We start from the raw sequence: 17,315 nt of genomic DNA, 5'->3' as shown, positions 1-17,315 counted from the left end.
TGTTGAAGGACAAAACAGTTTAAACTTTATAAACTATGACTGGAACTAAAATTCTGATTAGAACGCAAGTCAGCTGCAAATAAATTTATCAAGGAGTAATTTGACATTTTGGGGAATATATTTACTTTCTTGCTGAGAGTTAAATGAATCGAAAAGAACTACTCTGTATCTGTGTGCTATTAAGCTGAAAGCAGGTGAAATGCTAACCAACACACCTTTTAAAGCTCAATAATTATAATTAACACCTTATTGTCGTCACTGTGAGGTCACTGCGCCTGGAGAAAAATGTACTCCCACACCCATAAAACTACACCATGTGATTTTTACATTTCAGCTTTTGTACAGACACAACAAATAGTGAGGATAAAAGGTGCTGCTAGGCATATTTTATTCCAACCCTAGAACAGATTCAGGCTAGCCTTTTCCCTCTGTTTGCAGTCATTATGCTAAGCTAACTCATCTACCTCTGGGCAGTAGACAAATGCCCCAAAATGTTGGATTATCATTTTAATTTAACACATTTTTTCATTTCAACTTTGGGGCATCTTCCTGTGCATCATGCACTCATTACTATGAGTAATACTATACTCATAGCATTGCTGGTGCATTAGTTCCGTCTCCATGCTCTCTTGCCCTCTAAATGCCTGCAAAAAACAAACAACAAAATTATATACAACATTTTGACATGTCCCAGGGTAATGAACTTGTCTTTGTTGTCTCAACTGGAGCAGTATGGTACAGAAGTGTTTTGAGATGAAACTGAGCAGACTAGAGAATTGAGCTGAGGATTTGGTTGTAATTACAGCTGATTCCACTTTACAGGGTTTAGTGTTGACAGTATAGAAATCCTTACAATAATCCCATCAGTACATTTTAATGTCCTGATGAAACAGGACAACACACACTGCTTTTGTCTATGTGTTTATATATATATATGTATGTGCGTGTGTATGTGTGTAAAAATTGTCTGCCTTGGATCCAATATATGCTTTTGGGTGCATTTTAATAACCTTTCTGTATTCTTTTGTAAATCCATCAATAGCTGTTTATGTCTGTAAGAAATACCCCCATCCATTGTCTCACCCAGAAATTGAAAACGCAAACTCTCACAAGCCATGGAATATCAATCAGTCTGCAAACAAGTCGGAGGTGTCAGCAGAGTAATGGCTTTTGTTTGAGAAAGAGTCCATAGCTGCTGCACACAGGGATTTAAAACAATAATCTTTCCGGGCATAATGACTAGGTAATATGGATAGTCCATTTATCTTTGATTAGATTTTTTGATGCAGGGATTCATTCCCTTGGCTCCCTGTTTCATTATTCTTTCTAATTACCTGCACCGATTCGCCCATCAAGCATCGGTACACTGGCAAGATGTAATTGCTTCTGCCATAAATCAAGAAACATTTGGGGGCGTCTCGAGAGCTCCTGCTCCATTAATATAAACACATTGAGAAGCCAGGCTTATGTTCATATTGATAAAGCCAATCATTCATTTTGACATTTTGATATTTAATTTGCTCAGTCTCCAATGTAATGTTTGGGTAGTTGTTCAACTGATAACTCCTGTCACAGTTTTGCTTGACAGCATGTTTACCGAAGCATCGCCTGCCTCTGTCTTTGTCTCATTAAGAGGGTCAAGTTTTGCCTCGTCCCCACTTCAGAAAAAAAAAGCACTTTGGATTTGTGACTAGGACACCGTTGAGTGATAAATTACGGAAAACGGCCACAGTTGTTTGCCAAGGTCAAGGAGCACATTGTGTCTTAATGAGGCCAAGGCTCTGATAAACATTCAGCTGCTGGCCTCCAGTGTTTCCTCATTTATGTTGTACAAAAATCAAAAACATGTTAAAAAAAATAAAATAAAAAATGCCTGGAGCTGAACACCACATATTCAAGTCTGCAGGGTTATTATTCTAATTTAGTTAGGGCATTAGGCAAATCAACAGCTCATGCAGCAGCTCAGGGGGGAGAAGTTGCTGGAGGTGGAATGTGAATGAGCTAAGTTAAGGCAGACAGAACTGGGGCTTAGCTGTTAGCCTCGGGGTCAAAGTGATAATGTATGAACTTAGCTCTGGCAGGCGGGCAGACAGTACTACATTAGTGACCAACTAGTGTCTTAGAGTGCGTGCTCGATTCCGAAAGCGACACAGCAGGTCTGTGTGTCAGCTGATCAGGGGCAAACATGGATTATTTGCTCAGCTACATCAGTACCTCTGTTCCTGCTGCATCAGATTTGACAGCTGATTTTTTTTTTCTTTTCTGACCTTGATGTAGCCTGTGGCGAATTAGATCGTTTGTGTTTATGCCAAAACATTATGCATATTAGGCTCTCTGAATACAAATGGAGGACACTATTTTCTCTCTGAGTAAAAAAAACAACACAAAAACCAGCCTTGTGCATTTTGATGAAAGTTGCCACGTTCAAAGGTGAGACACCTTTTTAATAATTTACCTTTTAAAATTTGCATGTTTTCAATTGTGCTTAATGCCTACTAATTCAGACTAGTTATTTTTAGCTTGCATCACACTGAATACCAAACTACTTTACTTTCAAAGAAGTCACAAGGTCTTTTTTTCACTATGTGCTACACACCCACAAGGACATTTTGTATTCTATTACGGTGGCAATGACACACAGTTGGCCTGTGCCTAATTGAAACCTGGATAAAATGTTAAATAAACACACTACAAGGAAAGAGCAATAAAAGCTGACAAAAAGTTATTTTGATCTCTCACTTTGCTGGTAACTGTAGTCCAGCAAAGTGGCAGATGTGTGTAATCTGTTGACTTCTGACTGTCCTTGCTTAATAGCATCTTGTCTGAACACATTCGCTCCGCCCGGCCATGTCGGCCTCTTGTGAACCAAACACGGTGAAGAGCGGCTTCAACTGACGATAATGCCTGGTGTACTAAAATCACTGGAGTGTAGCGAACTAAATGGCCCCCAACAAAGCACTTTCTTCCTTGTGTTTTACAGTAGTTGCTATCCTGTTTGGAGGAGGACATCTATAGGCTCCTGCTGCAAGCCAGTATTTACTACATGCACAGTGACTATAGTATGCACTGTGCACTCTTTAATAATGCACTAATCAATATCTTCCACTGGTAATGTGACTTTAATTAAACAGCATCTGTTAACATTATCAAAACATTGATGCTTGTGATTAATATATAACAGACATATATCCTCACATTTTGAATTATTCATTCTTTAGAGGGAAATTGCTATGAAAACTAGATCTAATGAGTACGTCACTGCAGATGTTTGCTACATCAGTCTTGCAACACGGATGCACATAGTTCTATCTTGCCTGCTTCCTCCCACTGAACATGTTCAAGTGGCTTATGTAGAAACACTGAGTGGGATGACGAAGGTGTAGCTGGCAGTGACCCAGGTTAATATGGTTAAAACACTTGAGTGCCAGTGTCTGCTGTCACGGAGGCACGTAGGGTGCTGAATGCAGAAAACAGGAAATAAGTCTTCAGAGAGTCTTACATGAGAGCACAGGGGGAAGTGATACTGTAGCTGCTATATAAGCAGCTGAGCTGAGGCCCTGTGGCTGAGGTGGCTGTAACAGTGATTTCCCCACAGTCTGTCTGTTTCTGCAGACCTGGAGTCAAATCAGCACCTTTTGTAATGGGACTGGTGTGCAGCAGGAATCCCAATTAATTCACTGCATGCAAAGCCAGTTATTTTATAAGTATTCATCATACAGAGCTGATAAATGCAAGAGTTGCACAGCTGGAGAGGAAACACACAGGCTGTCATCATTAAAACAGACGTATGATTAAGAATACTATGATCAGTGGCAGTGTGTATGATTCAATATATGAACAAACAATAGTAGTGGGATTCCGCTTCTTATTCTGTACTCAAAATGGAAACTTCTCAAGTACATCTGTAGCTATGTGTTTGAGCCTGAATCCAATCTGAAATATCTGGGTGGACAATGTTAACCAACCATGAAATAACCTGAGCAACAAAGGCCACCAGCAGACGGCCGTTTGAGACGTCAGACGTCATCATGAGAGGGAAACAGAGGTAACATTGCAAACAAAACGTTCAGAGCAGACCGAAGCCTTTGATTCGCAGGAAGCATTTTACACATGTTTCACATCAGGTTTTTGACCAACATGTACAGCTGACATGATAACCGCATAAAAATTAAAGGAAATCACAGAAAGCATGATATGTCTCCTGTAAAAAAAAAACTGGTTTATCATAAAGAATATGCACATTTTCACATATCTGGGACATAACTGCAAGGATTTGTGGAAAATATAGACCACTGATCCTCTGTTTAGTTTATGTCTTCATATGACTGATGAGGTTATGCTCTTTGAAGAGCATGACCGATACCACTGTGCACCACTTCTCACCAACTCAACAACTGATTTGCAAGAGGATTAAAAATAAAAGCTCTCGAATCTGATCTCAGAAAAATCTGAATTGATTTAATCTCGAAGAAGTGTACCATCAAGGCATTTGAAGAGGTATGAGAATACTTTTGTTCGTGCCAGATGTCCTCTGACAAAGATCTGTGCAGTCTATAAAGGTTTTACATCTGATTATAGTGATGCAGCAAACAAACCAAAGTGTATAAATCTGAGATCCTCTGGTGGGTGTGAAGTGGGATCAAAGTGCTTTGGGCAGTCTGTGCCATGTCTGGGTTCGCCTAATCAAGTAAAAGTAGCAGTGAGACTGAATCCCTTTGTACGTGATTTACTTGAGCCATAATTCATTTGGAATTGGAGATGAGAAGCTTGCAATGGCCGGAGGGAGGTTTGTGAGGAGGAAGTGATCCGAACTGGCTGCTAATAGTTAAAATCATTACTGCATGGCTCTTGTCCATACTGCCCATGTCCTTCAAGATCTCTGTTTTCAGCTGTGAGGGTTCTGTACTGCACTCAGAGATCAGTCAGCAGTGAGAGCTGCAATGGGAGGTGTTTTTTCTTGAATTTACTTATAACTGTGCCCTGAAAGTGAACCCAACAGAAATATAAACGCGTTCAACCTCTTTTCCCAGTGGGCTTGATTAAAAATAGGTTATTTACACGGTACATGACGTGTTTTCTAAGTTCTGACCATGCATGTGATTCGTGAAATGATGATAATTATAAGCCATTCCTGAAGTTGACCATGCATGTATGCAGGGGCAGTTGCATAATATGCAAATTTAATCCTATAAAAAATGGATGTTAAGCAGTAAAGCTTAAGTTGCCCGTGGCAGTGGCATTAGAGGTGAGATGGAAACTGTTAACCTACGCATTACGGATCAAATAGCAAAATCTGTCAACACACTCCGCACGCACTTTCACAGTTCACTTACTGATACGGGAAAGCTGCTCTACCAAGTGGAAGTATTTGCTGCTTTTTAGAACCTTGCTGTTTATTTTATCCTGCGAGCCCAATACAGCTCCTGAATATTCATGATTGTGCCTCTAAACGTCAGGACGCAACAGCGGGCTCTTCCTCCCTGACAGAGAGCGGAGAGACTAGGAGGAGAGACAGCATGCCAGAGCCCGGCTGCATCTCTCTAAGCGACACGGAGCATCGGCATCGTTTGACAGCATTTGAGGGCAAATCTGCTCTCAACTCGTCCTACTCTGCACCGCCGACCAGCCAAACAACAATGGACTGACTGAAGCTCAAGAGCGAGAGAGAGACGGAGGGAGAGAAAACAGGAGAGAAACGCCGCCGTGTGTTTGAATGCATGCACATATTTTCTGGGCATAAGCTCCTCGGGTTCATATTTGCAGAGCGGGACGGGATCGAGTGACCACAGCGCATTTGGGGGAAAAAAAGAGATGCCACAGCAAAGCAGTTCTAGCAGGAGGATGCTTCCCCACCAGCGGTTATTGCAGTATATCTTCTGTAAGATGGACGAGACATATTGGGGCTAAGGAGCTGGCGACTTATCACGTTGCGGAGGAGAGATGTTTTGCAACTGCCGTAGGCTGTTCAAGAGAATGAATGCCTTCCCTGGCGTCATCTCTCGGTTGTAATATGTAGCTCAAACGACGGCAGAGGGTGTGCAGCTGTTTCTCGGGGCAGTGAAGCCCAAACAAAGCATCGCTCAACCTTTCCCACCTTGAACTTCCATGTGACGAATGTTATGCCCCGCTACCAAGTGAGCGCAGCCTCCTGAGCTGTCCGTGGTGCTGAACAGATCAGTCAGCTGCTCGGGTTTCCACGAGTTGACCTTCTCTCCCGGAGCAAAAAAAAAAAGAAAAAAAGAAGAAGCATCCTCCTGTAATATACAGTAAGGTGGCAAAGCAGGCCACCACACATGGACAGCTGCTGGGCTTGACTGTGTCAGCCAGACAATATTCTCTTTCATGGCTGTGGCACGCAAAATCAAAACTTTGCTGACCGTCAACATTCTGGTGTTTGTGGGGATTATCTTGTTCTCGGTCTACTGCAGGATCCAGGACAGATCCGAAGAACTCATTCAGATAGGGCGTATTTCTGACCAGAGGCTGCGAGCCAGAAATGGCAAAGTTTCCAACTTGGTGGATAGACAGTCCATACTCCAGAGGCTGGAGAGGCTGGAGGATGTGGTCTACAACCAGTTAAACGGTAGGGAATAGTTAAATCATCTTGGCATCTGGCAAAGAGGTCATCATCTTTTCATCAAATTAAAACCATTACAAGCCAAACTGTTTCCCAAAACACACAAGATAGACGGGCAGCAGCATACTGAATTTCCCTGTAAACCTAAAGCATGACTCATGTATATTTTTTCTACAAATGTGTACCTCGTTTATTTGGGAAGCAGTTGAAAATCAGCTCGATTTTACACATGAAACTATGTCAAACGGCTTGCTCATTTGAGTTCTGCTGCCTTTTAATCACTGACCCTGCTTGTTTAGAAGCTATGAAGCAGGGTGATGTATTATAGTGCAATACTTGCTATATGTGGCTACACCATTTGTGTTGATAGACTTTACTAGACCATTACTTTAACAACCTATCCGACTGTGACATCCTTAACGCATAACTGACTTGCTGTAAACTTCACGTAAACTTATGCATTAAGTATTGATGTCTGTCTGCCCTGTATAGAATTAGAGGAGGTCTGCAGCTCTTGTCATTTCACTGGAGGCACCGCTGGTGAAACTGATCAAATTTAACAAGCTGTCTGAGTTTTTTGAAGGAGAGTGCAATGTAATAGCTTTATAACAGAATGACAGACTTGTATTTCATTACAAGGCCATTAGTCTGTGGGGTAGATTAAGTCTCCTCAGCAGATCTTTGAAATCAGGTTGCATATGACCAATGCATGGTTATATTCTGCTGTGAGATTCACATGATTCACAACAGATTTGTTTGGCATATTTTGGCATTATTTGCACAGTTGACAAAATTGACTTGTAGTACTTATAATGTTTTTTGTAATACCAGTCCTATGTGCATATAGCAGCATTTAATACATTTGTAACTAATAACTTTAATGACATACATCCCTAAATTCATTTTAATGTCACATCAAGCGCCATTCTGCTATGGGTTGCATCAAAAGCATATTTATTCAGTTAATGTTTACAAATACAGTAACAGTCAAACGTTTGATTACACCTTCACATTTACTTGAATAAAAAATTGTATCCAAACCTTTGACTTGAAATGTAAACATATAAAAATACACACATTATACAAACAAGTTATTGGTGAGTCAGTGAGGCAATAATAATAATGCATGCAAATAACAGCCTTTTTCTACCAAGAACTGTGATCCCTTTTTGTAATATTGTCTGTGTCTATGTGTCTGTGTAATAATATCAGTTTAAGAGTGAAATAACATCTTGAAAATTCATTCAAAATCAAAAAATGTGTATGAACTATGTAGCTTAAGGTTCTCCCAGATTCCAGCGCAGGTCATCTTTGCAATGAAAGAAACACATTCTTGAAATGTGAATGTATTTTGTGACTGCACAGTGCTCACTCACAGGATATATTGAGGCTAAGTGAGATCGCAAGTAAAATGTTCTCACGCTGCTGTGACTGTCTCAGTAGCATACTTCAGTGTCTCCATGTTCAATATGAATATCACAGAAGTGTTTTACGACCTTACAGCACAAACAGATCATAATATATCTGCAGGGGGTTAATAGACTTACTGATAAATAGAAGCAACTCAGTGATTATTCCACTAGGTGCCACATTTCTACCTTCTAAAAAGTATGTTCCATCCCAAACTCTGATTTGGAATAAAACTCCTCAATCACAGATATTTCAACTAATGCCTAATACCCCAAACCTCCCACCTACTCACATTTAGATCTCCTAAGTGATGCAGGACATGTTCTGAGCCGGTGACGTTTCATCAATGAAAGCTAAAATGTCTTGTTCTATAGCCAAATAATGAGAAATCAGTGCTGTTATACCATTTTTCATCATGGTGAAATGCTACTGCATTGCAAGGTGTTACTGACTAATTCATAATCCATCATCATGGTCATTTTTTATTTACTAGCCCACTGTTCTAGGAGATTGTGACTTTATCATTCTTTTAAATTACAGCTACAGAGCAGGTCAGGATGATGGGGTGATTGTGAGGAATGGGGGCTGTGTGGGTGGAGGCAGGTCGTGGTAATGTTGTTGTATTTCTCACAGTTTACCAGTAGAGGTCACAGATATCTGCAGTACCCCTTTAATTACAGTTCCATTGCCTGAAAGCTATTAATATGGTATTGCAGATTCAAGAACACTCAGAAAGGAAGAAAGAAAATAAGCAGTACCCTTTAATTCTTGAAAATGCTCCTCTTCTAGGTAATGACTCTGCTTTTAATGGATTAGTATATTACAAAAATCAAGAAAAAGTATCTTGACAGCCTTTTTGACTCTTTCCTCAATAGTCAATAGTTAAGGGCATTTCACAGCTTCACGGATTGTTCCTGTTCCTGAGCTTGTTATTATGCTCAAGCTTCAGCAGCTATTTGAGGGTCACTCTGTCACTTTGAGTTATGCTTGGCATCTGGCATCCAGGGAGAAGGCTTTGCCTCTCAAAAAGTACAATGCATCCTCTCAGTCACTTGGTTTATATAGAGACAATGCAGCTGAGCCAGGCAACCCTGTGTCACTGCGGAGGGACAGAAACTCACTGTCTACACAATTATTTTCGGGGTTAGATCATACAATGGGTTTGTCCCAGTTGGAAATGTGTGCAGATTCTATCACTTTATCTCATGCCAGTTTTGAATGAGTGGATTTTTAAAACATGGGTTTGCAGAATTGTATTTGGTGAAGTGTAATCTGTTGACCTTTTATTATTGAGTGCTGACTGAAAGGCATCCACCTCCTCTTCAGCTAGACATACACAGTCAAGAGAGCTGTTTATAGTGTCAGCTGTTTTATGTTCATGAACATCATATCAGCTTCATAATTTATTCTCAAAACTGCCTACTCTGTGCAGCAGAGTTGAGTCCTAGTCGCTGGGACATAATTTGCAGGTCTTTCACAAGTGCAGAGAGTAGCAGCTGATGATGGGCTGAAGCGAGGAACAAGCCGTGAACTACTGTAAGTGCAAAGCTGGCACAGTTTCCTGCCTTGCAGTTAACACAAGCATACAAGTGAATAAAAGCATCTTGAACCTAAGTGTGCATCCCAGAGAGCTGGTTAAGAAGATGTAAAATTCATTTGATGAATTAGGTCAAATCAGTAACAATTGTGCAAAGTGGCTGTTGCATTGAAATTCAAATTTAGCTTCACATCACAAAACTGCTGAATTCATTAGTTAAACAAATCAATTTTTATAAGTCAGGCGTTCAATACATTTACAATTCAGAAACAACCCCTACAGGCATGAATCTCTGTCTACATGATCCAAGTATGAAAAACAGAAAAAGGAATCAACTGCAGTTGACAGCATCAATGTGTACACAGGAAGGAACACAGGCTGGAAACATTTGCTGGCTGCCACAACCCCTCCATGATTTGTCTTGTGTGTTTAAGAGCATAATCAATCAATCAAGTTTATTGGTCGCATGTAATCCTGCCAGTTCCTGACCATCATGTACCTTCTTCCTGACTGCAGCAGAGAGAAAAGGCCATTATGAGGGAACTTTACTATCATTATGCAATCACAAGGAAACTGCAATTTCATCAACCTCAAATTGTACATTTATATTGGGATCCTTAATGATTTTTCTCGCCTTATTCTTGCGGTGCCTGGTGTAAATATCTTCTATTGTATGTTCAGCTGAACTAAACACTATTGCAGGGCCTTGCAGTCCTGTTCTGTGCTGTTTTTGTACCAGGCAAACATGTTCCTCGTTAGGAGGCTCTTGATGGTGCAGGAGTAGAAATTCCTCAGTATTTGATGGGATACCTGGAATTTCCTCAAGCGTCCGAGGTGAAACAGTTTCTTTTGCCCTTCTCACCATTGAGTCGCCCAGGTCAGGTCCTTGTTGATGTGGACACCAAGGTATTTGAAGCTGTCTACCCTCTCCACTGCGCACCTGTTGATAATGAGGGGGGTGTAGTTCTTCTCTGTAGACTTCTCAAAGTCTGGGAATTCTGAAGTAGGTTGTTGTCTTGACAACAACAGGTCAGAAATCCTCTACTTCTTTCATTGTTACCCGTGATCAGGTCCACCACAGTTGCGTCATCAGCAAACTTGACAATGGTTTTGGAGTTGAAAGTGACAACACAATCATGTGTGTACAGGGAGTACAGCCAGGGTTCAAAACAGCCTTGGGGTACTCTGTTGTTAAGGATGAGGGTAGAAGAGGTGTGTCTTCCTACCCTGGGCTCTACCAATCAGGAAATCAAGGATCCATGTGCACAGTGAAGTGTTTATTCCTGGGTTTTTTAATGTTTTGTGACGAGCCTGGAGGGAACTATGGTGTCAAATGCTGAACTATAGTCAATGGTGTGGAGGATGCATGCTATGGTGTCGTTGGTTGGGATGGTAGGTAAAATATAGTGGGTCCACTGTCCTGTGCAGTAAGGAGGAGATTCAGGCAGGCTGGTCTGGTTTTGTTTTCTTGACCAGAGGAATGATGGTAGATTTCTTGAAGCATTTGAATATGACAGACTGAGCTAAGTACAGGTTGAATATCAGTGTGAACTGGTACTAGTTGGTCAGAACAAGATTTGAAGACCCTAACCCCTATAGATACTGTCTGGTCCTGCTGCTTTCTTGGTGTTCACACACTTGAAAGCCCTCCTGACATCATGCTGAGATAGGGTGTTAGGTGTGAAAGGTGTACCCACCCATCCATTAACTTCTACTTCAGCTGTTTTTGTTTGCTTGCTGCTGATGGCCTCAGAGGGAGTATAAAAGCTGTTTAGCTCACTTGCTAGAGACGCATCAGCACTTTCTTACAGTATTCCCTTTTTGTCTCCTTTACTGCTCTTCTTAAATTGTAAGCTGCTGCATTAAAATTGTCCATGTTTCTAGACTGCAGCCCTAAATTGTAGGCTGCAGTGTGTGTGGTTATGGCAGGATGGTTCTGGAAATCCATGGTTACTGGTTGCGGAATGATTATACTGTAGTTTTGGGTACAGTTAATTCTGTTGTCTTACAAATTAAATCCACCACAGACTTATTTAATCCATTGATGTCATCTCTGACGTCGACGGTGGTGTCGTGGAATGTGCTCCACACTGTGTCATGTAGGCTTGGCCTGACCATTTCATGACCTCTCACGTCACCGTCTCCTTTATTTCTTCTTTTCTGGTATGCAGAAAAAAGAGTCAAATGATTGAATTGTGCTGTCAGGTATTCCAGGATTTAGCCAAGTTTCAGTGAAGCAAAGGACATTACAGTCCCTGATATCCTGTTGAAAACTGATGCAGGCACAGAGGTCATTCAGTTTATTATCCAATGCCTGTACATTGGCTAGAAGGATGCTTGGCAGAGGAGAACCATTTGGCCGGGGTTGCAGTCAGGGTTTAATCCCTCAGTATTTCCTCTGATATTGAGATGGATACGGAGAGAGTCTTGCTTGACTATGTGTTTTGAATTGTAGCTGGAATTTATAACCTCCACCTTTTCCTCACTGTTTACTCTTTACTGTTTAAATTTGGCCAGTTTTGGCAGGAGGAGACTTTACAAAGTGGTGAGTGGACCATTTCCCTATTTGATGAGTGGCCTGTAGTCATATGTTATCATTGTCCAATATTATTCACAAAAGGTTTAACTAATGTAAAGAGCATGCATTTGCATACATTTACTGAGCCTAACGGAGAGGCGAATGGATAGGTCTGCGCCTTCTAGCAGAGGTAAAAAAAAAGAAGCATATTCTCATATCTGAGGTCACTGGCCCTTTTTCTAAATTGTGCACAAACCACAAATTGTCTTCTATGGCCATTGGGAATAACTATGGTGAGAGGAACACTCAATGTGCCAATAACTATTACCATGTCCCGGAGCGATATGAAGTAATTGCCCATTCCCTCTGTTTTTTATTGCCTACCAATGGCATTCCATGGGAGTTGCAGCAAAGTCCAATTAGATTTGAAGGACATAAACAAGTTGGAGAAATCTTCTGCTTTGGCCAGCTGATACATGGTTGACGGACTCCCAGCAAGAAAACAATGGTCAAGCTTTATCGACAGTGCATTCCGTGCAGAAATGAGCAGGAAGAGGGTTATCAGCAGCACTGCTCTGTTGTGGATACCACTGTCTTTGGGTAATCAGATGAAGGGGTTTTAAGCTTGTTAACAAGCTTATGAAAGAGTGCTTTCACCTTAAGTACTGCATTAGAAACAGGAAATATCGTCGCGCAGGTACTTTCCTGCTGAAGCCCTGTGACTGGCTTAAACAAATGCTAAACACAAATAAGATTAGCTATCATTATTCTCGAAGAGATAGAAAGAGATATTTTAAACATCAGAGTTTGACTGATAAGGATTTTGCTATTTTGTCCTTTATAAAGGGCTGATGAGCTTCGATTAATGGTTAAAAAGCCATTGATAAGAATAACTAATAAGTTGCCATCTTGTGAAAAATCCTCCTTCAGTTAACCCACTTTGACCTTTATGCCATTTACCTTCTGGAAAAGTCCTGCAATCCAACCCACCACTGGTTGATATGATGGATTACCATAAAAACCCTTTATTAATCTATTTATTATTTGAAGTTTCGATGTCACCATTGGTATGCCTGTCAAGATTTCTGATCATGCACAGCACATATTGCTGTTTACAACAATAACTGTGTGAGATTTACCTGCCTAATTGGCTCCACAAATAGAGCCAACATAGAGAGAGAGAGAAAGTCAAACAGAGAGAGAAAGAGATGGTTATGCTGTGCTGTGGTAGTCAGCCTACTTGAGTGGACGGCCCAGCCCAGTGTGGGGCAACTGTCATCTCCCTTCCTCTCTCTTTCCCCCAGCTGTTCATATTAGGTGACACAACATTGCTTAAACGCACTGACAGAGCTTGCAGTGGACTATTGCTGACTCGCCAACAAAGCCAACAAATGTAAAGTTGGGGCTGAAAAGTTTAGATAAAACATGGTTAAATCCTGAAAAATAGAATTACTGAAATTCAAGTCAAAACAGGAACACTAGAGATTGCATTTAGTCAGCAGATACCAATATTTAGTTCCATTTTCTGCTCTGGTTTCACAGAAATGTTTATATGCTAATTTAAAGTGCTCATAGTATTTTGTCGGTGTGATTAGCTCAGGCTGTTCAATCATGTGAGAAAAGCAGTGAAATTAATTATGTTGGTGGGTTTAGCGAACGGTCAAGACTAAAAAGTGTAAAAATAGGTTAGAACAAAAGCATCTAATAAATAAAAAACAACCACATCATTTTTATTTAAGGAGGTCTTAGGGTCAAACTTGAATTGGATTTGCCTCAGATGAAACCTTGTCATAGCTTCTCTTTCTTCTACTACCCAGTCACTCGAAGAAGAAATGTTCTAAATAGGAGCCTCTTAAAAAACAGATATTGGCTATTAGCAAGTGAATGTTCAGTTTACTTGTCTGACCAGCGATGGATGTGTCATTGTTTGAGCTCGGCTGTTGTCCCACAGCTCACAGTCACACTGAGACTCTTGTCATCAGCCATGCGTGTCACTCCCAGCCTTCTCCCATTGCGTAGGTGCTGATGGGATGGCAGCCTCACAGGCCCAGCTGCAGCACCAGATACGCTTCTTATCTGTAATGCCCAATTATGGCAAAGAAACCAATGCTGTTTATATGCTAAGCCTGCTGGGGACCTGATGAGAAATGAAAAAAAAGTCACACTCCCTCTCTTCCATGCTGACACACACTTGATGCTGTGACTATAGCTTAATGATACACATCGCGGTGCACCTATATGCGGATGTGCAGCGCACAATGGTAGCTGCAGGGACGCCACATCATATCACAGCACAATGAAGGGTGGAGGGAGCATGATGAAATGAAATGTATTCCAATAATGATATGTAGATGAAGTGCCGGTCGACAAAACAGTTTCAGAAACAGATAAGAATCAATTCTGCTCAGCCTTAAGGAATCATGATAATGAATTCAGCGGCTCACCTGATAATCAGCAGTCAGCCACAGACAATAATGGCAATTTCAGATGGAGCGAGCCCTTCTCTTATTTACACTGTTGGCCTACAGTCATGCAGTGATCACATTATACCAATGCTTAATGATGACATCCTATGCAGAAGCGGCAGAGGCCACTTTGCCAAGCTGGATTATTAATGATGTATATGAATTTTCATTGACATTCTCTGCACTTTGATTGTTTATTCATATTTGCTTGACTTTAACAAGATGAAACTTTGTAAATAATTTGAAAATTTACTTGGGATATAACTGAGCATGAATACATTACCAAGATATGAACTGACGATGCACTCTGAACAGACGCGAACTGCATCTGAATTCGTGCAGGAATATATATATTTTTTCCACTAAGTTGACCCATCACCTGATTGCCTTGTGTCAATGTCATGACTAAGTAAAATCTGAATGGATAAAGCTTGACTGATGCTGCACATATTATTTAAACTTACACAAATAGCAAAGAGAGCTCCTTAGATTTATTTCAATAGCTTTCTCATTTTATATCATGTCCTAGTGCAGGCACAACTTCCAACATATATTTTTTAAATGTACAAAATGACCAATTCACTTATTATGGCACTTTTCAGACATTACACCAGTTTACCCACATTAAAGGCATAAATTTCAGTTTTTCAATATGGTCCACTGAACCATTTTGAGTAGTTTTTTTCATCCTCAGGTTTGATTAATTTGATTATTTTATGTTTATGGTTTAAATGTTATGCACTTGTGTACAGTCTGAGAATAGTCAAGAATTTAAATGGCAATAGAAAACAATAGAACACAGATAACAAGGTAGTTTATATAATGTCCAACAGCCTCTGTTGTATGCCTTCCTACCCCCACCATATATCAGAACACAACCAGCAGCATAGCAAAGCATATACTGTATTTTTAATATTTTTTATATTCACTAAACTGGTGTGATTATCACTGACATACACATTGATACTGAAAATACATTTTCAGTTAAATAAAGCACTATTTAGAACCAGTCAGTGGTTAAAATCCTGTGTTACAAACTTTTACGAGCCTTTAGAAGAAAAAAAGGACTCTTACTATAGTTCTGTTTATGCCCAAATATATTTGGTGTATAATAATTGTTGTGCAAGTTCTCTTACTGCTTAAATTTGGCAACAACCTATTGTTAAGAGGTAATTTAGTGTTCTGGTTTTAGCAATTTCTAAATAAGAGTTGTTATCCTTTGTACCCACTTCTGTGGCAGTACTAGAATTAATGCAGCTCTTCTCCCAGTTCTCAATGTTTCATTATTTTGTTTTGGCCTTTGAAGGCTATAAACCTCTCTGGAACGAGTTATTTTCCTCCTCTTGGAGCGATCGCTGAATCCCCGGCCTCATCATCAATATTTAGAACTCTGCTGCATCACTTTGGACACGCATAAATCCACTCTTGCTCTTAAATCATTCATTAAAAAACGGGATCATCTTTGAATTTGAGACTCTATCTTATAAAGGCCAAATCAGACACGTTCTGAAGGTTACTCTATAATTTATAGCTGTTATGAGTTTAATGTATCATGTCAGAAGGATCTGAACAAATGGATTCTGAGGAACGAGTGCAGAGACAGATGTACTTTCGGGCACAATGAGATTCAAACTGGCGCCTGACGTTAAGGATACACATCCAGCTGACGCTTTGGGTAGAAGTGAGGCCTGAGTGGAGGAAGCAGATGTTGGGCTGTAATTGCCTCGTGGTAAAATGATGAAAGTGCTAACGTGCCATGGAGTATGAATCTCACATCGGAAATAGTTCATTAAAGGATACTTTACAGGAAATACATGGAAATCTTTTTTTTTCTTGACTATTTTACTATTGTAAGTGGTTCAGTCAAATACTGCAAGTATGTTTATAAATCAATATTCACTTTAGTCATTGTCATCTTGTAGTGAGCAGGACATAAGAGCTCAGTCGCCGGATGCTTTTTAACCGAGTGCCTCACAGGTGCATACATTTTTAACATGTACAGTCGTATAGGGAATTGAGCTCTTAATCCTTACAGCATTCACGCGATGCCTTACCCAAAGACATCAGACATACACAGTCCAATTCCTTCTATCAAGAAATGTATTAAAAGGGTCTATTTATGTTTGGAAAGACATAACGCTGTGTTAAAAAAGCATTTGGATTCTCCATTTGATGAATTTATGCATGTTCAACTTTTGTATGACTTTATCCTTCTTCCAAACAAATTTTGCTAGAAGAAAAAAAAAAAAAATTAAAGATTAATCAGAGGCAGGCAGAGCAATTTAACTACCAGGCATAAAAAACAGGGTTTCATCTGTGGCTACAAAATAACAGAAACCGACTGAAGATCCACAAATCTTCTAGTTAAGGCTTTTAAACAGCATTAAAATGCTGCAGGGCTGTTTTACAGTCAGAAATGCAAAGTCCCATCATCAGATTGCTTCCCCAGAATCTTTTAACTTATGTTGGAGTGCAATAGACAGCAGAAGATCTGATTTTCAGGCCTTATTATGGGACCTCTCGTCCTATAATAGAATTTCTTTCAATCAGTCAAAGGAAGTGGAAGCCAGGGTAAGCAAAATAAAAGTGACCAGAAAACAAAGCTGGCAGGCATTGTCCTGCTTCCAAGACTCATGCAGAGACAGAGAGGCCCTCCAGACTCAAGTCTCCAGCTCTGGAGGGTATCTGTGTTATTGTGTGACACGGGCCGCTATGCCAGATGGCTAGTGCATGACGTAAACCCCACCCGTACTTGTCAAAATGCCACCACGTTGGCTGGTACAGGGCATGCTAAATCCCTCTCATGGG

At 40.4% G+C, this 17,315-nt stretch overlaps 1 protein-coding gene across 1 annotated transcript in view; it reads left to right on the top strand.

Annotated features, from left to right (window-relative positions):
• The first annotated feature begins 6,342 nt into the window (after positions 1–6,342).
• galnt9 (polypeptide N-acetylgalactosaminyltransferase 9) overlaps positions 6,343–17,315 on the top strand; it is a 92,444-nt gene continuing 81,471 nt past the window's right edge. The window contains exon 1 of the mRNA XM_053326117.1: positions 6,343–6,583. Within this exon, the coding sequence (XP_053182092.1) occupies positions 6,343–6,583 (241 nt within the window). The remainder of the gene's footprint in view (positions 6,584–17,315) is intronic.

Source organism: Scomber japonicus, chromosome 9, assembly GCF_027409825.1.
Source record: "Scomber japonicus isolate fScoJap1 chromosome 9, fScoJap1.pri, whole genome shotgun sequence".
Lineage (NCBI taxonomy): Eukaryota > Metazoa > Chordata > Actinopteri > Scombriformes > Scombridae > Scomber > Scomber japonicus.
This window is presented reverse-complemented; position numbering and strand designations above follow the sequence as displayed.